This window comes from Octodon degus, unplaced genomic scaffold (assembly GCF_000260255.1).
Source record: "Octodon degus isolate 3935 unplaced genomic scaffold, OctDeg1.0 scaffold00196, whole genome shotgun sequence".
NCBI classification, from domain to species: Eukaryota; Metazoa; Chordata; class Mammalia; order Rodentia; family Octodontidae; genus Octodon; species Octodon degus.
This window is the reverse complement of record NW_004524772.1, coordinates 2,407,655-2,430,783: the sequence shown is the minus strand read 5'-3', so window position 1 is coordinate 2,430,783 and position 23,129 is coordinate 2,407,655. Positions and strand designations below refer to the sequence as shown.

General features: G+C 39.8%; 1 protein-coding gene across 3 annotated transcripts in view; it reads right to left on the bottom strand.

Annotated features, from left to right (window-relative positions):
* Pde5a (phosphodiesterase 5A) overlaps positions 1-23,129 on the bottom strand; it is a 125,897-nt gene that overhangs the window by 88,626 nt on the left and 14,142 nt on the right. For all 3 annotated transcript variants that reach the window (XM_004644248.3, XM_023704417.1, XM_004644249.2), the window contains exons 2-3: positions 21,976-22,564; positions 12,847-12,936 (exon numbers count right to left, since the gene is read on the bottom strand). In XM_004644248.3, coding sequence (XP_004644305.1) covers positions 12,847-12,936; positions 21,976-22,564 — 679 coding nt within the window. The remainder of the gene's footprint in view (positions 1-12,846; positions 12,937-21,975; positions 22,565-23,129) is intronic.

The window sequence follows — 23,129 nt, the reverse complement described above, 5'->3', positions numbered from 1 at the left end:
GCTTTTCGGGTATGATCGCTAGTGAAGGTAAAGAGGGGCAACTACTGCACGGAGAGGACACGGCAGCCTCTGACTAAGATGATGTGGGTCTGAATCCTGACTCTGTCACTTAACGGATAAATGATATTGGGAAATTGCCTTAATTTGCGCAAGTCCATCTAAAATGTGGATGATAATATCAACAAACAAAAGCTGTCAGTGATCTCAAGCGTGAAGATCTCAGTCCTTTGCTATCCTATTCCACAGCCTTGGTTAAATTTCTACTTGAGACCCCTTAGTTTGTCAGCCAAGCTTGGTTACTAGGGGTCAAGATAGAAAGATGCACACTGGGAAGGATCATCCTATAAATTCTCGGGTAAAATAGTTAACGTACACCGTAAATTAAGGTTAAATGTCACCTCATTCATGAAACAATCTTGTCTCATCTTGCTCCAAGGAGCTTATGGCTTAATGATCAGAGGTAGACAAGAAACAGACAACTAAGTCTACCTGTGGTGCATCAGACACTGACCAAGTGCCCAAGTGTTAAGGAGAAAACAGCTAGGAAGCAAGATGCTCAGGGAAGTCCTACTGCAGTCTACTTTGAGTTAAGACTTAAAGGAGTTGTGGGAATGAATCATGTGAATGACTAGAGGAGGAAACTTTCAGTCAAAAGGCACAGCAAGTGCCAATGCCATGGGGCTGGAGTTTACCTGGGAAACAGCGAGACCCTCATGTGGTGAGGAAAGGTGCTGAGAATGGAGGGAGGGAAGATCTGCGGGGAAGGGCACAGGGGCACTGGGAGCTAGGCATGGCGGGTCTTGGCTGGAGGGTGAGGTGCAAAGGCAGTCACGGGGAGGTTTCGCTAAACCAGGAACAGACTGGAGAGCTAAGGGCTAAAGCCATGAAACCAGTTTGGGGGCTGTTCCAATAACCCACGCACTGCACACTGGTGGCCTGGACCTGGGAAGGTGATAGCTCACAGGGAGCAGGGATAGGAAGTAAAGCCAGCAATGTCTGGTTACCAGCTTCTTTGCTCTGTGGGAGAAAGAAGTCAGGACTGGCTCCAGCAAACCCAGTTTGGAATGACAAAGCTAACAGCTGAGATGGGAGGGGATGCGGCAGGTTTTGGGAGGAAGATGAAGAGTTTGGTTTCAGATCTGAGCTCAAGAAGACAGAGACGGGCAGAGTGAGAAATTAAATAGGTGAGCCTAAACTGAAGAAAGAATCACAGCTATATAAAGCGTTAATGTAAAAGTAATGTGATGAGTTAATGTAAAACTAAATGTAAAAAATTACTCAACTTTCTGTGACCCTGCTTCCTTGTAAGACTGCAAGGAGGCTTGGCGTACCATTGATAAATCATCAATAGACTGGGAGTTCCCAGAAAACAATGCTCCCAGAAAAAAATGGATGCTGAGTAATGGCCACGCTGTCCCTAAAGGTACTGTTCTATGTTAAATGACAAATTTGTTTGCCAAACAGGATGTAGTTTCTACCTTTAAAACCTCTATACTTCTAAGGCTCCAGCCATTTGTCCTCTCCTGCATGAGTACAGTCAAGCAGTCCTGGGCCCGGTAATAAAAGACTCATATTTAAATTTTAATTTGGCCTCAGATCTGGTTTCTATGTTGAGAACCCATAACAGGCTGCAACACCAATTTTGTTAGCACGTGATTGATATTTCATGATTCAAACCAAGAAAGCAGACAAAATCTTGAAGGAATGAGTGAAGTCACAGGAGAAGATCCAGGGCTCGGCAAGTAGCACGGATGTAATGATCAAGCGCCCAGCAAGGAGACAAAAAGTGTTGGTCCAAACCCAGAAGGGAAACTGAGGCATCCACGACCATAACAAGCAAGAGAAAAATGTGCCCTGTAGGAAGAAGTGTCCACCAACCATGTCAGCACGCTGCATGCAGGCTGGGAGACGACTGCACCTCTTGTCCTAGGAAAGCCTCAGGGGTCTTGCCAGGAGCGGTTTCCACAGGGTGGTGAAGCCAAAGCCCTGGGCGGGAAAAGTTCCAGAAAGAATGGAAAGAAATAAAATGGTAACTAGGGACCAGACAGCCCTTTCAAGGAGTTTTGTCCTGATGGCGATCAGAGAAAGGAAGTGGCCTCCAGAGCAGACAGATGCTCTGGTGGGTGAAGAGCTTTTATTTTTAAGACGGGAGAAACAGCAGCACATTTGTGTGCTGGGGAACAGAAGGGGTGGCTGCGTGTTCAGACAGAAGAATCAGCTGCAGAGCCACGTGTGAATGTGTTAATGGGGTGCAATATGCGGCTTGGGGTACAGACACGTGCTGGCCCAAGGGCTCATCCCCTGGATGCCAAAGGGAAACTAGAGGACCAGAGAAGCAGGGTTAGGAGGAAGAAGAGGAGAGCGCCCTACTAACTGCTTTGTCTTCCCCAGAGAGGGCGTGCAAGGCCCTCAGCTGATAGGCACCCCGGGAAGACTGTGGAGAGATTTGCGGACAGAAGAGAGAGTAAAAGAACAAAATATTGTTTAAAAGAAAGCTTATTTCTCTTTTCTTCATGAATTGACTTTTGGTTGCATATTTTAGGACTACCACAGATCCTTCCCCTAATAATTTAAGAACCTATCACATATTTTAGAGTCTTTCTTCTATATCATTCCTCCATCAAAGCAGTTACCCAACCTGCCAAACAGAAAAATAACATTCACTTTCTTAGTTTCTTCCTCCCAGGCCTTGGTCCATCTTGCCACTGGATTACTGTAAAAACCTCCTTATAAGCATCTAGAAAAACACTGAATGGGACCTTGACTTATTTATTTAGGATGCATGTCATATGGTGCACCATAGGTGACAGGTGCCTGGGGCTCAGGCTCCTGCCAGGTTGGGTCTCACAGGGCCCATCTTTGGGCCAAGCAGGCTGATACCTGAGCTGAGCCCCAGTACCTTTTCCTTTGGCTTCTCTCTTACACATTTCCAGAAGTTCTCTTGGCTCTTAGACAACATGCTCAATGTGTACCCTCATCTCTTGGCCAGAATCTTGCTTTGACTTGCTGGTTCACAGCAATGCCAACAGCAAGCTGCTGGGCAACAGGGAGGACTCGATTTTGTCAGGGTAATTTTTCCTTTTTCCTGGAGGTTATGTGTATATAGCCAAAGGAATAACCCCATGCTTTCTAAGAGACCAAAACCACACATTGGGGGCCTCTCTTCTTTCCCTCTATGACCGCCAATTTGGTGAATTCTTGGCAGATGCCGGTTTCTGCCAAAAACCCTTACTAACTTTCCTGCCCCTAGAAACAAAATATGAAAAAAATATAGAAAAAAATACATACCAAGACCTATCAAATGTCAAGTTATACAACTATGGATCAGATAGTAGAGGAAAATATTTATGTTTAATGTTTGGGCCACATAGGTCTTTAAATAACAGCAAATGTTACTTGTTTTTTTAAAAACTCAGAGCCTGTTTGCACAGCCATAGAAGGCTCTTCATGACCCTGCCCCTGCCTACCTGTGAGGTGTCACTTCCAGGCACTCTGTGTCTCAGGCAGATATTCAGGTAAACACCGTACCAAGCAAAATACTTGTCTTCATTGATTTTTGGCACAAGATCAGCAGAGACAGGAAATAACATGATGGAAAATAGAATGAAAGTATAAAAAGAGGCTGCCTGTGGCGTTAAGCATCAACCCCACACAGAGTCACGGTTGTCCACAATGTTGTAAATTTCTTTAATCCCTCAATCATTTGCCATTGCAGACACCTTCTTTTCCTCCCTAGCCTTCCTCTTTTAATTCTCTGCTCTCTTTTTCCCTTTGACTCACAAACCGACTTTGAGCATCAATTCAACACCTTTTGTAAACCAGTCCATGTTGACTCTGATAGTTCGCATTGTGATTTAGTACATGCAAGCATGAGAAAACAATGATTTTGTTTTAACCAGCAGAATCCCTCTCATCATCTGGCCAGATTTATTTATTTATTTATTTATTTATTTATTTATTTATTTATTTATTTATTTTATTTTATTTAGAGCAGGGTCTACAGGATCTACCGGGTCTCACTACGTAGATTGGACTCTAGTGATTCTCTTGTTTTCACCCTCCCAACTACAGGTGTGCACCACCATGCCCAGTCTCAATCACTATCTCAGCACACCCCGGCGGTGGGGCCGGCACACCTGGCATTGAATCCTGGCCACTGCACTCTGCCAAAGCAGGCGCCTTAGTCTGCAGAGCTATCTGGCCGGCCCTGGTCAGGTTTAAGAAGAGAGAATTTAAAAAATTGCTTATGTGGTACATATAGCAAATAATAACAACATAATACTTCTGGTTGGTTTAACATATTGCCACAAGTTCTTTAAAATTACTCTTCAGGATATAGAGCTTAATCCCCTTCTCTTGGAGTTCGGGTGGCCCTGACTCCTTGTTTCTGAAGAACAGAACGCTAGTGAAGTCTGGTGGCATCCAACGCTGGCGTCCAGGTCATACGAGGCACTGTTGCATTCCCCTTGCCTATTCTGTCGTGGCTTGCTCACTCGGGGGCTGTCAGCTGCCTGTGGCAAGGACACTGAGTCACTCGTGGAGAGCGCCATGCAGCAAGGAATGAAGCCCCCTTCCTCTTGGAAGTAGACACTCACACAGAGCAAGCAGGCCTTGCCCACATCTGAACTAGAAACACCCAGCTTGTTAAGTCACTCCAGAATTCTTGAACCACAAAAAATAACTGTGAGATAATAAATGCTTGTTCAGAGTCATTTAGTGTAATTCATCAGGTTGCAAGAGATGCCCTACATAGGACTGTTGATTGCCAAATAATTTATGATAATCAAAAGACCTCGAATTCTGAATCCAAATCATTTTCATTCTATTTCAGCAGTATAAACTGACACACTCAAAAGTAAAATTCAAAACTATTATAAGGTTACCGTCTCATGTTCTTTTTTTAAAAAAATGTATTTAGTACAGGGTCTACAGGGTCTCCCTGTGCAGATCTGACTCATAGTGGTCTTCCTGTTTTTCAGCCTCCAAAGCATTGGGATTACAGGCACGCCACCATGCCCAGTCTCAGTCACAGTTTCAGCCTGCCCTGGGGGCAGGACCAGCAACACAGGCCAGGGATCGAACCCTGGCCCCTGTATCTGTCTAAGCAGATGCTTTAATCCGCTGAGCTATGTGGCTGGCTCATGTTCTTTAATTTTAATGTAACCTACATTATTCATTTTCACTTTGATAGAAGACAAACAAGTAGAGATTTTCACATAAAGAATGAAAATAAACCCTCACATAATGCAGACATCAAGATAGTAATTGAATTTAAAAAGAATGTGAATTATCTAACATTCCACAAAATACTTTATCTATGTATTTTTACCTCCTACAAGGTTGTAGTGTTTGCATATATTTATCTATAGAGAGCAGCAATTTTATTGACGACTACCTTAGCTCTTTGAGAATGTATGAAAACATGAGTATGATTTAACAGTCAAAATCCATCCAAGGGTGTAATTACCCAGTGTTAGCTCAGATACTGTACAAAGAAATTGTTTACGCTCATCTCCAACTGGTTCCAAATCTCTCATATCTATTATTCAGTTATTATGCAAAATTTCTCAAAATTACATTTATAAATAATCTATTAATTTAAAAATGTGATATATTCCAACAAGTATTGGAATGATTATCTTGAATGGACCAATGAAGATAAACCTGTTCCTGAATAATACATAGCTTTCAATGTGGACCAAATTTTCTGAATATTAAAACAAGAGATATTTGGCTGTGTTGAGCCAGCCAGTCTTAGGCTTTCATTCACCTTTCCTTCTTTTCCTGGACCTACAATGTAGACTCAGGACTTTCACCTATAAGCACTGCTTTTTCACCTGTTGTTTTAAAGTGTTTTTTTATCCTAGGAAAGTGGTTACTGTGTTCTTTGAAAAATAAATTTCATTATTTAAAGGGCAACATGGAAAGGGCAAAAGAAAAGCTCAACACAACCAGAACATTCTATCCAGAACAAACAAACTGTGTGGGTCACTTCTGTTTTGTTTCTAAAACAAAGCCACAAGAAAGAGTACTGCCTGGGAAAACAAACACCACAATTTATAAGCTATTAAAAAACATATCTAATCAATTCTTTAAATCTAAAACAGACCTAGATTGCTGAGTCTCCTTCTACTCTGCTTATTTTTGTAGTTATGTGTTCATCTATTTTGAGCTAGAATTAAAGGACTGCGCATGCAGCCATAGCACTCATTTGCTCTGTGTTCACCCATCGAGTTAAAGGCGGGACCAGTGAGGCCTGTGGGCCTTGCTCGCAGGCTGGGGTAGCCTCTGCCCCACCCTCCACAGAGTGCAGACTTTCATCCAGGCATGCATAGTTCCTCTCTTAAGCCTGTGCTCAGACGCGCGAAGCCCTCAGCTTTCGTTCTCCCACTGCAGATCCTGGTCCAGCATCATCTCTTAGCTCGGATATTATCAGACTCACTCAAGCTATATCTTGTTCCCTTACATGGATTCTCAATTTCTGGTGTGCAAGATTCACCTTTCCAAACTGAAAAAATAAAATTAAAAGTATCTTCCTGCTTTCACTTTTTAAAAACTGCTTTTAATGTGTCACAGTGCTCTACATTTTTCAGTGATTCAAGAATTATTTGTCAAAACAAGGTACTTTTAGAGCAAAGTAGGTAGGATTATTTTTAAGTGAGGAGATAAAGTCATAAGGCTTAGATTTTAGATGATATTTACTTTCATAAATGGCAGTTGAGGTTGTACATCTCATCACATTCGTGCCTTATTTTGTGACCTTTTGGCAAGCATTAAATGGCTTTCATTCATAAAAGTATCTAGTTTATATAATTCTCATGAACATTAGGTGAAATTTTAAAAAATATTTTCTGAAAAGGAGCATAAACGTAACTAGCTATCTAGTCCTCATGCTCCACCATGACCTTGTGAATAACATCACAAATCCTCCACTATCATATCACTATCATAATATAACTTTCATATTTGCATCAAAGAATGCAAATATATCATGATGTATGATGAGAGAAAATGATACAATAAAACCAAAACGACAGCTGTGAGTCCACATTGGACGTCTACCTCCCAAATGGAGTTGATATTCAAGTGCAGAGTTCCAGCCTGAGCAGAGAGACACTGCTGGATTTAAGCTCCAGCTCAGATCAATATGAAATCCGAGTTTGCATTATTTGATAATGTCTTGTCTTCTGCCCTCTACCAGCTTCTCCCAGAATGGCCTACAGAAAAAACATCAGTAGGCCTGAGTGACACGTCTCTGAGTAAGTTATCTCCAGGGTTGCTGTAGTCCCTATAAATAAAAGAGAACACTAATCTCCACCATGTCGCAACAAGCAGTACTTCAGGGGAGGGCAGTATTTCAGAAATAGGTCATCTGAGCTACAGGGAAACTTCCTTCTAAATATAAAAGAATTCTGTCTGGTTATAGAAACAACAAACATAAGTGATAAAAAATATAATTTGGTTCAAGTCCTTAGGTCTGAGCGACATTTAACAGTAGTCCTAATTAGCTGAAATACTGCACAAGAAGCAACAACTGCAAAGCTTAGATATCTCAGTGAATCTTAAAAATTGAATTTTCTGGTCTACATGACTGGTCAGATTTTAGTGTTTAATATGCATCTACTCCATTCAAGCAGCTTTTCAAAGCTGGTCTTCCTGTGTTGGGAAACCTATGGCACCAAAATGTATCAGGGTGTTCTGTAAACGTTCAGGAAATAATAATTCAGTAACCTTAGTTCTCTGTATGTTCCCAGGTAAGTATCTGGAATGGGTGTTGGCTTACTCAGTATAGTCAAGAGTATACAAAGACAAGATACCAGATGCATTTAATCTCACTTAGAAAAACAGGGAAAACCATTTGCAGAAATTTTAAACATGTGTTAGAGAATACTAAATAGAAAGGCTTGTTAAATCAGGGGTCGTGAGGATTATCATTTATCTCCAGCAGGCTGATTATAATGTGGCCAACAACATCTTTGTGCAACTGTCTCACTTCTTGTCTTTCTTGGAAGCTCTGTTAGTTGTATTTCTTTACAAAAAAAAAAAAAAAATACTATGTGGAATTTACTGATCACTTACAGTGTTCCAGGAACTCTGATAGGCCCTTCATATTCAAATTCAATCTTCCCAATAAGCCCTTTTGTTACTCCTGTTCTACACATGAAGAAAGTGAAGCTCAAAGGCTTAAGCAGGTCCAGCTTGATTACTCAAGGGAGTGGTAAAACAGGATTCGCGCACAGAGCAAAGTCTTCACAATGCCACCCAGAGCCAAACTGGGGCTCTACATTTTGATTTTGAAAATTTCATGAGATGGAAAGCAGAGTTGTATTCACATACAAAAGCAAATGACAACCCAAGTATGTTTCCATAGCTACAAAGTTAGAGATAATTCTAGAAGTTATATACTGTGTCTTGTTATTGACCTTGATTTTGGCTCAGCCAAGATACTTTCTTATGCTACAACTGCCGCATCGAGAGTCTATCTACTTTTCTGTTTCTCTTCATTCCTTTCTCCTGAAGAACTAACTTTCACAGGGAATAATTTCAAACTGGGCCACACAAATCTGGGAAAAGAGGTAGCAAAAAGAGAAAAGAGAAGGTCAACAATACATTTAAAAGCTGTGTTTTGAAAGCTCTCTCTTGATTAAAGGGACTAGATTCCCAGTGAAGTCACTGAAAGGATTTTTTAAAATCTCTTGGAATGCTTGGTGTGAGTAAACTTTTTTGGAAATCAGAGAAGAGCCAAGCTTCTTATCAAATTGTCACAGGGTAAAACAGAGGCAGTAAGAAAGAGTATAAAGGCACAGGTTGGACAACGGAAGCTCGGGAGTCAGCAGAACTCTGGGGGAACTTTGGACTCCCGGGTACATGCAGAGGAGCCCATTTTAATCCGATCCGTGTTCATGGAATCAAATTCAAGTCTCCCTCACTGACGTGGGAGAATTGAAGATATTAAAATTAGATAATTAAAGATATTAAGCAACTCAACCTCTCTGATTGTGCTGGTAGGAATGTAATATGGAATAGACACTTTAGATGTGAATTTGAAAACTTGTCAGAAGATTAAACATATATTTGCCATACAACCTAGCAATTTCCCTACCATATATTTACCCAAGAGAAATGGAAATGCAAGTCCATACAAAAGTTTTTATGCAGATATTGTCAGCAGCTCTTGTCAGAAAGAGAAAAACTAGAAAACTGCAAATGTCTATCAGCTGCTGAGTGAATAAACCATTGGGGTAGATATCCACACCATGAACTAAATCACTTAGTGATAAAAAGGGGTGAAGCAATGAAACACACAGCAACATGGGTGAGTATGATAAGCATTATGAAAAATGAAAAAAGCTGGATACAAAGGCCACATATTATATAGTTCCACTTTTATCGCATTCTCAAAACAACAGCAATGAAAAACAGTGATGAAAGCAGGTTACTGATAGTTGGGGCTGAGAGTGGAGGCAGGAGGAGATAAACTGCAAAAGGGGTTGGCAGATTCTCTGAGGTGACAGATTCTGGGTCTTGACTGTAGTGGGTCACATGACTGAATGCACATTTCTTAGTGCTCACCCCCTGTGCACTTATGAACTGTCTTTGAAAATACGCGACTTTACAATTACAGCGAAGGACCCATCGGCCATTAATCATAAATATTTCTAGTTGCGATGCCATGGGTAACTCAATGTCCCCAAATAATTTAAAAGGTTTAGCTTTCCTGGCCACCTTGAATTAGGGAAGAGCCAAAAGTCACATGGTACAAGATCCGGGGAATAAGGTGGATGGGGGGCACCATAGCATTGAGATGAACCTGCTTTCTGGGGGACGGCACTTGGGAGCAGCATTCTCTGTAATTCCAATCACACACTGGACACTCATGAAAGAGACTTCCAGAGCTGCTTCGGAAGGTGACAAGAAAAATGGGACCAGTGTATTTGAAGTGAAGGGTAATATTTTGAGGGGGATAAACGGCAAGGTCTTTTGCTGTAATACATTTTTAAAATATAAACATTCATTGTACATTTTGATCACACTTGTATTGACAGAATTTTCAGAATGTCTCTGTATTGAATTTCTCCTGGCAAAGCAAGGAACCCAGCATTTTGCCACTATAATCTTGAGAGGTAGAGAAAGGAGCTGTGGGGGAGGCAGCTAGAAATGGGTTGAGAATGGTGCCTCTGTGTCCCACCTGCTACACAGCAAGTGGGCCAGAGCTGGGATCTGTAGACCCAGGGCATCGTCAATTTGGTACTTGTTCCAAAAGGACCTCATGTTTCATCTACACCTACTGAATTCAGAATCTGTATTGGAACAAAATCCCCTGGTGATCCCTAACCTTAACGCATTAGGAGTGCTGATTCAGAAAGCTGTGTTGCAGGAAAATCCCTGGAGGAGGGATACACAAGGCGTGCTGACTGGAAACTGCCTGCAAGTCAAAGCTCAGGCATGGGCTCCAGAGCTGAACCCTGGTGCAGGGAGAGCAAACGAAAAGGAAAAAACTGAGATGGGAAGCACTAGTGGAAGATAAAGCAAGGAATCTGGTAGCAGAGTGAATGCAGCAAGGCACAGAAGGAAGTTAGAATATTAATCAGGTGCAGGTGCTCCTTGACTTTTGATGGGGTGTTACCTCAGTAAACTCAGCAGACACTGAAAATATCCTAAGTTCAAAATATACCTGATCTACAAACACTCTAGCTTGGCAACACAGTACCCTGTAAGATACCACTTGCCTCCTCTCCATAACTGGCAGGCCTCTGGTGGCTCTAGGGTTCCACTGCCACCCTGCATCATGAGACATCATGAGAGCAGGCTACTGGGGCCAGGGAGATAGCTCGCTAGAATAAGTGTCTGCCTGGCAAGTGCAAGGTCCTGAGTTCAATCCTCAGTACTGGGAAAAGAAAAAAAAAGGAGTCCATGAGAGCAGGCTATCTACTACATAACACCAGCCTAGAAAAAGATCAAAACTCAAAAATTCAAACCAGACTTTGTACTGCTGGAGTATTGCTTTTGCACCTCCATAAATAAAAAGAACTAAGATGAAACCACCTCAAACCATGGTAAGTTGGGGACTGTCTGCATTTCTAATACAACTTTGACCTTGGGCATAAATTATTGCAATCACTTGGGAATTTTAGACAACACTGAGCCTGGGATCTAATTCAGAAACTGTGATTTAAGGTTGAGCCTGGATATTAGAAATTTTAAATGCTTCCCGGGTGATCTTAGCATGCAGTTATGGCTAAGAACTACAAATCTTACAATCTGTTTGCTTTCACTAAGAGTAGAGATTCTCAACCGTGGCTATGCTTTATATTTACTTGAGGAGCTTTAAATACACAACAGTATTCTGTTTCTATCCTTAGATATTTTAAATTCATTAACATTGACACAATTTTAGTGTCAATTTACCCAACTTTAGGGACAGCCAGATACCTGGAAAATGCTATTTCAGGGTGTGTCTTAGAGGGTAATTCAAGAAAGGAACAGTGTTCTGATCAGTAGAGAGGGTAAGAGATCCTCCAATGGGTAGGCATTGCCAGTTATCCAACCTATTGAGGCCAAGATAGAACAAAAAGACAGGAAGAGAAGCGGCGCCCCCTCTGTTGGAGGGAGGATGCCTACCTCCTCTCACCCTGCACGCAGAGCCCTGGCTCATGGGCTCTGGATGCCGGGACACACCACTCTCCATTTCCTCAGGTCTGTGGACTGAGTAAAGTCCATGACCCAGTTTCCCAGCTCTTCAGCTTTAAGAGAGAAACTCATAGGACCACTTTCCATACGAAATCCCCTCTTAGATATAGATGCATTTCTCTGGAGAATCCTAATGCAACTCACAATTTATTACCATTCCCCAGTTGGTCATGATGTGCTGTCAGGATTGAGAATGTACAGTTCACTCAGTTTAACTGATAATTTATTTGTTATTTTATTTCCCATAGATGTAAAATGAAGAAGTAACCCAGTAGTAGCAGAACATAAATCTTCTAGGTAGGTGAAATGCGATGAAGATATTTTCATTGTCATGTTACAATTCTACATGGAAATTTACAGTTAGAATTAGGTATAACTTCCTTTTTTAAAGACTTTTTATTGTGGACTATGTTTACGATACATAACGCTTACATTCACACTGGAGACCCAGCAACCCACATAACGCTTCTTGGTCACTCAATTTCCCCTCCCCTACGCTTCGGTTCTCTCTTTCTTGTCTCCAAACAGTCTACCTTCCTGCTTCCTAACATGTCTTTTATTTTGCTCCTTATTTATATTTTGAGTTTCTCATAGAAATGAAAATGTGACATTCATCATTCTCTGCCAGCACTGGGGATTGAACCCACAGCCTTCACACTGAGCTACATATGCAGTCCTTTTTTATTTTTTATTTTGAGACAGGGTTGCACTAAGCCAATAAATTACAGGCTGGGCTTAAACTTGGGATCCTCCTGCCTCAGCCTCCAATTAGCTATAATTTCTATTTTTTAAACATCTTAATTTGAATGTAAAGGAATCAAGTGGTGATCATTGCAAATGGTTGACCACTTATGAAATAAATGAGTCAGATGCTTAAAACATGAAGTAAACGGATTCTAATCACAACCACAGTTATATCTTAAAAGACTAAAGCATTCTGAAGAAGAGGAGGTAGGAAATGATACGACAAAGCTTAATCTAAGACAAAGATCATGGTAAAGTCTCCATCAGGAAACACTATACATAAAGTAAATAAAAACACCAAACAACACACCATAGCATTGTTTTATATTATGTGCAAGGTAAAAACAATTTATTTCCAGACAGAAAACAACGTTTCCCAATGACCTTTTATAAAATGAAAAATTGGCTTACCTCTTCCCTGTGGTTCTTAATTGGCATACAAAGGATACTCTGTGTTTTGTAACCTGTAATTTGGTCAACCTCTGCATTGAAACGAGGATCCTAGTAAGAAAAAAGAAATTGAATTTAATGATTGACCTACACAAAGATCAATTCAATCTTTCTAACTTATTAGATTCCAGAATGGTAACCTTTGACTTACATTGTTACTGAACATCAATCTTAGCATTATGAACGGCATCAAATCATGTAGGTACATATCAGCTTTGACAAAGATACATCTAAGGTTTTTAGCAGCTATGTTTGAGAAACAAACAAAAATCCCCAAATTGAACTTGAACAAACATTAAAAAATAAAAGCCATTCAAAATATTAACTAATGAGACAGTCGGGTAATTTATGGAAAAGTGGTATCTCTCAAATTTTGTGGTGTGGTCTGTCTGTCCCTGTCTGTCTCACTGCTTGATTTTACTGTCACCCTTTCACTAAAAACTTCTAAAACCTTTCACTAAAAACTATGACCTCTAAGACATTCCTAGAGGTCTTTCTTTGTAATTGTTTTGGCACTTCTTCTGTATTCTGTACTAGAAATATTATCTCAGGTTTTCCTAAGAATGCTTTTAGTAGGTATAAAAAAGATGTATAGACCTAATTTGTAAGGAATGCCTTGATCTTTTGAATCTCTACTTTTTTCCCAAAGCAGATTATAAAGAATTACAAAAGACTTTTTTGAAAGGTGAAAAGTTCTAAATGTGAGTTACAGAAAGGTACAACGCAATTTTCAATTAAACCTTACAAAGGTCTAAAATTAAGATGGAAACTCAGTGAGTTTTTTTCAATTTATGACCACATTCCCAAAACTTAGTTTTTGTTAAAACAAATGAGGGAATTCATGAACAAATAATACTACAGTGTTCATGAGAGGTCATTTCAGCGTATTACAGTATAAGGGAAAGCAAAACTTGTCAGGCAAGAGGGAAGCCACAGAGAAGAAAATCGGCAGATACAATGCAGGGTATAAAGTTAGAATGGAAACAGACATTCCAGAACATAAACATTTGAATGAGTGTTGCTCTCTTCAGAGCAATCGCCTTGGGAACTTACACACTCAACCTAAGAATAGCATCATTGCTCCAAAAACTCTGCATTTGGAATTCCCTGCAGAGAACACGGAATATCCACACTGGAAAATTGTCATCTTTGAAGGTCATTTCTATTTTTTCATTAAATTAGTCTAAAGTCATGCATAGCCAAAGCTCTGAATGAAGTAGGTGATCACATTAGATTCTAACAAATGGGGTCAGAAATGAGGCCAATTTTCCCTCGAGAGGGCCAACTTGGCTTTAGGATATTTTCAGGAGAAAAGTTATGAAAAAGTGGAAAATCAGCATAAATATTTTATATTGCACATATTACAGTATTTTTGCCTTTTCTGCAAATAAGGTTGTATTAATGGATATACAGAAGGCCACAGTTAAACGTTTCTAGTAAAATAGTTCTTGCTTTATCTTTAAATATCTAGGCATTTTATCTTTAGATTACAAGGGTCCTAAGGGAAGTAGACAGAATACTGATAACTGATGAATTAAAACCTTGAAAAATGACTGTCAAATAGTGAATACTTTATAAATTAATGTCAAAATGTGAATAAAAATGCATCTTCTCAAATTATTTTACTAACAGATACTAGAATTTCCAGACCAGTTTATAAAGGAGAGAATTTAACTAAACTAGCTAATTAAAGTAGCAATTTGACTGATAGAAATGAGCAGGACTTTACAGCTTTTGAAGTGTCAATTATTTGATTAAAATCTACAGCCAGCCCGCATGTCCCTCTTCCCTGGAATGAGGGGGAGTGAGTAGATCCTTCTAATACACTTTGAGTGAAGGGGCATCTTCATGTTCCCTTTAACAGTGTACTTAGTGCAAGGTCAGAGAGTGAGTCCAGAGGACTCCTTCACGTTCCAGGTCCGAGAAACACCTAAGGGAAACTGGAACATTACCGTTGTTGCCGCCACTCTACTCACTGTGAGAGCATGACAGTACAGGAAGACACAAGCACTAGCTGCCACTTGCCATAAAAAAGTCAATGGTTACTAACCCCCCCCACGCAAGAAAACCATAAGTCTATCCACAGCAACAGACAAAAAAAAAAAAAAAAAAAAAAAAAAAAAAAGAGGGGAAAGATGCAAGATTACTGTGGGACATTCAGGCTTTCTGCCTTGGGTACTTTCTGTTTTGGAAAAGGCAGGTGCCACCCACATAGAGCAACAGTTCCAAAAAGAACTGAAAAAGGTTCCAACTTCAGAAGTGCCTGGAACTTGTAAATCAACACAGAGAAGTTATGTGAGAGGGGTTAGAGGAGATATGGGAAGGGAGGGCTACAGCGTGTGGAGTGGCCATTACTTTGCAAGTGCACAGGTCAAAACTCTGAGAGGATTAGCAAAACTTAGCTGCCAAAGTCTGAAAGCTGAATAATGATACTAGGTAGGGAAGTGAATCTGGAGTGGAGAATTCACTAAGCTCTTTGGGCCTTCCAACTTACACAGAAAAAGGTCATTTCTTAGGACTAAGAAATACACCCAGCAAGTAAGGATACTCCTAAGATTAAATTTTAAATTGGAATACACCACCATAACATGATAAAACCAAGCCTCAGAGGATTAAGAGGACCTGCCAGTGATTTTACTCCTGGCTGAACGAATCTCATTCCACAGTGAAAAGCACATAATGTCTGATATACAAGAAAAAATTAGTACACATACGAAGAATTAGGAAAATGCAACTAACAGCAAAGGGAAAAAGTAGTAAGTAGAAAATGAACCCAGGATGATTCAAATGCTGACATTCTCAGGCAGGGACTTTAAAGCTACTATTCCAAATGTATTTAAGAACATAAAGGAAAATCTAGCAACAATAAACAGATGTAAAGTTCTGCAAGCAAATGAAAAACTATTAAAATAGTTAACTGGAAATTATGGAATACAATGTATTAAAAAGCTCATAGATAAATTAAAGAGCACTTTGGAAATAGACAAAGGGGAGGGAATCAGAGAATATAGATGAACAAGAAGAATCTATTCAGACAAAAGACTAAGAAAAGGAAAAAAACAAGAAACATTAACACCTTGATATTTTCTTGGGCATTGTTGATTGGTTTAATATATAAAGTATGTACCTGGGGTCTCAGATAGAAGTGAGTTTAGGAATACTAAAAGATGCATAACAAAATTTTTTCGATAGTTGATGATAGCCTTACACTTACACACCTGGTATGAAAACAATACCAGAGTGAAACATATAAAGTGAAAATGATAGAAAGAAGAGCTGAACTTTCAAGAAAAAAAAAAAAAAAAAAAACTCAAAAGACTAAGAAATGATGGGGGACTCTTAAAATGTTGAAAATAAATTACTACAAACTGAAACTTGTGCATGCAGTGAAAACAGCCTTCAAAAATTAAAGCAGAATAAAGTCATTTTCAGATAAACTAAAATTGTGAGGATTTGTCACCATCAAACATAAGGCATTGTAAGGGTTATTTTACCATCTGCAGGGTAAGATACCTGTAGAACAAAGATCCAAGAACTTGACTTGAACCCATGAACAGATACATAAATAATAAAGAAACCTGAGTTTTCATTTGTGGAGAAGTAAATATCAAATAGAGAGAAGAAGAAAAATAAATGCATTTTGAGGTGCGGTACTGAATTGGAAGAATCAGTGCAAATCTAATGTTTTAAAGACAGTAAATAGATAGACTAGAAATAAAATAGAGGTGGGGGTGGCACTTATACATTTTTCTTAGTTCTGGCTGCTCATTCCAGTAGAAATGAAGGCAAGATAGGAACAATGGGTGCATGTAGTTCCTGTCCTTGGTTTCTAAATATTATTCCAGTAAAAGGAATCAGGTCTCCTTGGTGAAAAGAATGATTCTAAAGCTGGGCAGGAATGTTATAAGACATGCTTCAAACATTTTGATAAGGCAGAAACTGACAAGACAGTCAGAAAATCTGAGATCATCTAAAAATTTAAAACAAATGATAATAGATTATAATTCATAAATAGAAAGCTGTGAGCCCATGCTCACAATGGAGAAGTCAAAACAAATATACTTGAATCCAGCTAATAGATACTGAAGATATAAGGGGAGTTAGGAAAATAGTTAATGATCAGATTGATACCACTGCATTGTCAAATTCAACACCATGAATACTAGGGTACACTTACCACATATGTTTCTTGATCAGGTATGCTAAGATTTGTGGCAGGATGAAAAATGCATTTGCTTTTTGTCACAAGATGCAGGCATAGAGCTCTTAAAATTTAGAGAACTTCTGCAGGACAGGAGAGAATTTTGCTATCCATAAAAGGTCTCTCCAAGCACACCTGTGTTCATGCTGAGGAGATGGATCTCTGGGAGTAGAGGGTAGGTTGAGCATTAGAAAACCTAACCAGGTGAGTCAAGGGTTAGAACTTTTGGTCCCATCTCCAATGTTTGGGGAGCTAAAGAGGCTGGAGTTTGAATCCAGCCACCAATAACCAATAATGCATCCAACCTTCCTCCTTAGTCACACCTCAATAAAAACTCACAAAATGGGGCTGGGGAACTTCCGGGTTGCCGAACTTATCAGGGCCTGGTGTCCTGGTCCTCAGGCCTTTTCCTGTGTGTCACTTCTACTTGGCTGTTTGTAATAGTCTAACAAAACTGAAACTGCAATGCTAGTGGCTCGTGGGGTTCTGAGAGTCATTTCATCATGCCTCTGACGCTGAGGCATGGGCACATGGAAACGTCAGTCAGCCTGGAACAAGGGCAGCCTGGAGCTTCCTTTAAGAAGGGAGGGGAGCTACAGATTCCTGTGGGGACTCTGAAAATTCCACTTTAGAGCAGTCTTGAGAGACTGAGAACTTAACCTGTAGGGTCTGTGTTGGCTCCCTGATCAGAACCAAAATGGATTACGGGACACCTAGCTGGTGTTGGAGAACTTGTTGTGACTAGAAAAAACAGAAAAGCCAATGTTATCATCTGTGCCAATCCTTCCAAAAGGACCTACTTTAAATTTACTTATGAAGGACATTCTACAAAGTAACTGAGATATGCTCCAAGAGTGACTAAAGTCAAGAAGATGAAGAAATGTGACATGCAGTTCCGGAAAAGCAACTAAAGAGACAAGATAACTACCTGCAGTATGCAATCCTGGAACAGAAGGAAAAATCAGTAGCTACATAAAGGTTACTTACCTATGGGAAAATTAACAAAATTTTTACCATGGACTATTAAATGTATTGTATCCAATTAGGTAATAGCACTGTGCCAAAAAAGAACATAGAATGACCTGAATTTGATTAATTTTAGCATGAGGCAGGCAGGAGAATATTCTTATGAAGAAATACACAATAAAATAATAAAGCATATCTCTTACTGTGTTGTTGAAAAACTAAGTGTTTATTACTCATACTTAATCAGAAAGCAAGCAAGACAAAGGAAATGATAATGTGAGTGGGACAGAAACATCGAAAGGCCATATAAAGATTTTTTATACTATCATGCCTTGCAAATTTTCTGTGAATTTCAAATAAGATCAAAACAAAAATAACAAAAATAAAAGATGGAAATAACTCAAGAACTTGCAAACTTGAAGGTTCATTTTATTCCAAAAAATGGTGCTTTTATGATACCATTAAGAAAAAGAATTTGAACACTGACCAAGCACAGACCCAGCAGTTTCCAAAATGTTTTCCCTAAGGTACAATTATATCTTGAGGGTTTAGTAGATTTATCTCAGTTAAAATAGTTTCTAGGTTGTTTTTGTCTTATAAAATTTATTTCAGAAATAATTTTTATCTTTTTTTTTTTTTCAGAACTGGGGATTGAACTCAGGCCCTTGCACTTGCCAGGGAAGTGCTTATTTCACTGAGCCATCTCCCCAGCCCCCAGAAATAATTTTATTCAGTAGTAATTCCCTTGAGTGAGTTCATATCACTTGGGAAGAGCATCTTGACAAAAAAAAATCCACTTGAAGTAGCAGAGGAAACCTGCAAGGTGCAAGAAGGTGACAGTTTGCTTCTCTGCAGAAATACTAAAGGGGAAGGAAGAAGCAGAGGCTCCGTGCTGAGGGCCATGAAGGAGATGGGGCCCTTCCCTAAGAAGCCTCTGTTTTTCCTCTAGAAATCCGAGTGTGCAAGGAGGTGCTGTTCTGGAGAAACAGTTGTGTGAGTTTGGCATCCCAGTTAATTTGGGACAAAAAGGGATGTTTGGACACTGTAAATCTTTAATACATAGGAATTCTTGGGGAGGCTTAAGCCTTCCTTAGGACAAAGGGACAAGGTCTACTCAGCAATGTAAAGGTATTGGATGGTTTAGGTACTGGATGGTAGCTAGTTTGTCAAAGGAGAAAGACATCAAATTTGCATCATTTTATTTCATTTTCTGTAGCAAAGTTTTAAAAAATGAATCCAGTGTTGGAAATGCTTATAATGAATTGAACTGTAATATTAGTGCTTTAAAATTTCCTGTTCCAAACTGAGCATTCTATTTCATAGCCAACTCTTGGTTTTCCACCACTACATGACAAATTTTATTTATTCATTTATTCATTTATTTTGGCAGAACCAGGGATTAAATGCAGGCCCTTGCACTTGCCAGGCAAGCACTTATTCAACTGAGCTATCTCCCCGACAAACTTTAGAATAGTCTGTGGTCAAATAATTTTCAGAAATACTGTTATTATGTGGAATTTCCACAGGTGAAAGTTTAAATAGGGCCCAGAAGACATTAGAAGGAATTGTCACATAATGACTACTCTCATAAAACATGATGAATCAGTACTTTGATGTCAAACTGTGGATGAGGCTGAAGCATCCACTAGTCAACTGACCAAGGTAAATGACCTTAGAATGTAAATCAGATGCGGATCAACTCGCATAGCTTATAACAACATTCTGAGACAAGAATGACTTTGCAAGACCACCATAAATGCAGATCAGGGGTCCACAGAGGAAGTGGCAATGTGAAGAATTTACCAGCTATGGCTGCACCCTAGTCGTGGTGTAAAGCAAGGACCCTGTCTGTTTAGATGGTAGTATAAGAATTAAACCATTATTAACTTACAAAGCAAAAAACATATTGTCAAAACTTTAAAGATATTAAGTAGATTAAATAAAATCTATGGCAGGGCAGCACTGTCAGGCCTGGAGACACGTAGGATCATGCAAACAAATGAATGCTTTCTCAGCAAAGCTGAAGAATACTTATGGTTCTACTGTACTTGGGACTATAGTGCCATTGAAAAGTGGAGACCCAGCTGTCACCTAAGACAGGAAGGGAATTCTGCAATCTTGGCAGCAGTCCTTCAGCTGTGTCCTTAATACCCCTCTTGGAGCCGGATATGATGTGATGACACTACAGAGCTCAAAGAGGTCACGGAGACAGTTCCATGAAGACTGGCCTATTTTTTTCTTTTAAATCAAAACTGAAAAATGTGCTTATCCTGAATAGATCCTGAAACAGCCTCTCAGGATATCTTGAGAACCCTAGTCCCTCAGGATTCTGGACCAGCATCCGTATCCAATCATCCATTTCAAAACCTGAGTCACCTTTGATTTTTCTTACTCCTCTCTTCTACCTCCTATTAGCTAGCTGCCAAGTTCAGCAGACTCTAATTCAACTGAAACCCATCCCCTCCTTGTAGTCTTTCAGGCCACAGGGTAGTTTGGGTCCTCAGATTGTTGTTCTTTAAATTGTTGAAAGGACCTTCTATTTGTACAGCTTCCACTGTTTTTCCTTCTAGTTCATTTTCTGATTAGAAAGATGAAAACTCACCCCTCTCAGGCATGGTTTAAACCGCACTGGTTCCTCTTTCAGAATATCTTCAGTTCTATTCCTCTTAGCTGTGAGTCATGACTGGCTTGGCCCAGCATCTAAGACCTCTGCACATTCCTGGCCAGGTACTCACAGCTCCCCCTGGTCAGTTCTGACCCCAGTACCTGCAAGTAAAAGGCCCAACTCCCCGTCTCTTCTTTAGACTTTCAGCTCTCACACTTGAGCTTATTACTTCCCAGGGTCTGTGTCAAGCATTGCATTCTTGAAGACACTTTGCTCAGTTTTCTGAACTGGAGGTTATATTTTGCTTCTCTGAACTGGACTATACCTTCTTTGGCATTTATTATGATGTGCCAGAAAGCTGAAATATCTGCTAGAAATTCTATTCATCTATGGTGTTAACTATCATTTTTATCCAAACAATATTTATTAAGATCTTTCTGCTGGGCTCTGTAACAGACATCAGAAGAAAACACAGTAATTAAGCCTGTTGAACTTACAGAAAGTCAGCTGGAATTAAAAATGACTCTTCAAAGTGTACTGCAAAATGAGGAGCTAGCACAACTCTTCCATCAGGGAACTAGAAACTACCTCACAAGCACAGTATCACTTCATTAAGATGGTTTGTTTAACAGTTCCAGTTCTAATAATAAAAGGAATTATTTTAAGTGGGAAAGAAAACAACTTAAAAATGTAATCTTTAAGTAGTAATTAAAATTTGGAGCATAGCTGTATCAAAAGTAGAAGTATCAAATCTTTCCACGGAAATATTGCAATGCAAAATTTTTCATTTTTTAAAAAAGATACCCATTAGTTCATTTGTTTAAAAAATAAAGGAAAGAAAAATGGTCAGAACAGGGAGATAGCTCAGCAGTGTGTCTGCCTGGCAAGCTCAAGGTCCCAAGTTTGATCCCTGAAACCAAAAAAAAAAAAAAAAACCAAATACACTTTGTCACCCATAGGGTTGAATGAATATGATTTACTAAATGATGATGATTGAGTGAAGGAATGAATGAAAAATGATGAAGGTTGATTTGTTCTTTTGACAGTTTTGGGGCCTATCATTTCAGAATCTGAAATTATCTCACATTGTAATTAAGTAAACAAATACACTAAGATTTTTCCCCAGTCTCCTGCCCTTGACTGAACCACCTGAGAAGACACTCTGGAATTTAAAAGATTAAAGTCTTCTTACTATACATGTAATTTTTCATGCATATGAAAATTACATTGTGCTTCAAACATCCCCTGTATTCCCAATTGTGGGCTGATGTCCCAGCCACATTCTCTCCTCTACTGCCCACCTTGAGTCCCTGCTTACCTCATATGCATCCTTTATGTTCAGGGGCTCACCGAACGCTGCCACATGTCCCACAATGCCTTTGTTCCACTCCAAACGGATACAGTTATTTGAAGCTTCTTCCAGTGTTGAGCCTTCAGCAACATCAAAGAGGCGGCTGATGAGAAACTTGTCATTGGAGCTGTCCTCACAGACCAGGAACAGAGAATAGCGGTCAGCAGCGATGAGTCCATGGATATGCAAGAAAATTTTGTGACATAAAGCTGTGACATCCAAATGACTAGAAATATCTTTCACTAATTCCAAGAGTCTTGAGCACTGGTCCCCTTCATCATTGTCAAACCGTGGGGGGGTTAGAGGCATCTGTTCCTTCTTGTCTGAATCAGAAAGGAAGCTCACAGTTCCCTCAGAATCCTTGACAACAATGGGTCGGAGGGGGCGGTCAAATTCCGAGGCTGAGATTTTCCTCGTTGGTGTTCCAGGTGCACTGGTGTCTGCCCGAGGACTAGGCTGTGAAGGGCAGGAGCAAGATTCAGCGTGACCACGGGCACCTTCCTTGCACACAGGGATGGTGTGAACTCTCTCAGCAAACCACGCATTGACCATTTCTCTACAGAACAGAACATGCAGATAGTTAGGGACTTGTGGAGGAAGGCTAGGACCCCTGCAAGCCAATAAGCATCTTTGGTATAGGGCCATAGTTATTCTCTAAGTTCTCAGCTACAGGAAAAAAGTGGATACTGCCTCATTGGGTGTCAAGGAGGCAACATCTAACAAAGTTTAAAATGCATCTGTCCTGTGTTCCAGAGATTGCATACATGTGACAAAAGAGGCACAAGCATATTTACTCTAGGACTGTCTGCTATAACAAAGATCAGCAGCAACCCAATGCCACCCATAGAAAGTGGACTAACATTCACTTTTATTTGTATAATGGATCATCAGGCTGATAGTGAACAGTGATTATATGAGCTGGTACAAATAAGCTCCACAGGGGAGTAAGTGTAGCTTAGTGGTAATGGTGTGTGCTTAGCATGCACAAGCTATTAGGTTCATGTGAACATGTATAATATAATAAAAGTAGCAGATGGGATTTAAGAAATCTGACGGGTTGATCTAATAAATCACTTCTATAGTCAGATCTCTGTTTTCCATTCTTTTCCTTAATGCCAAAT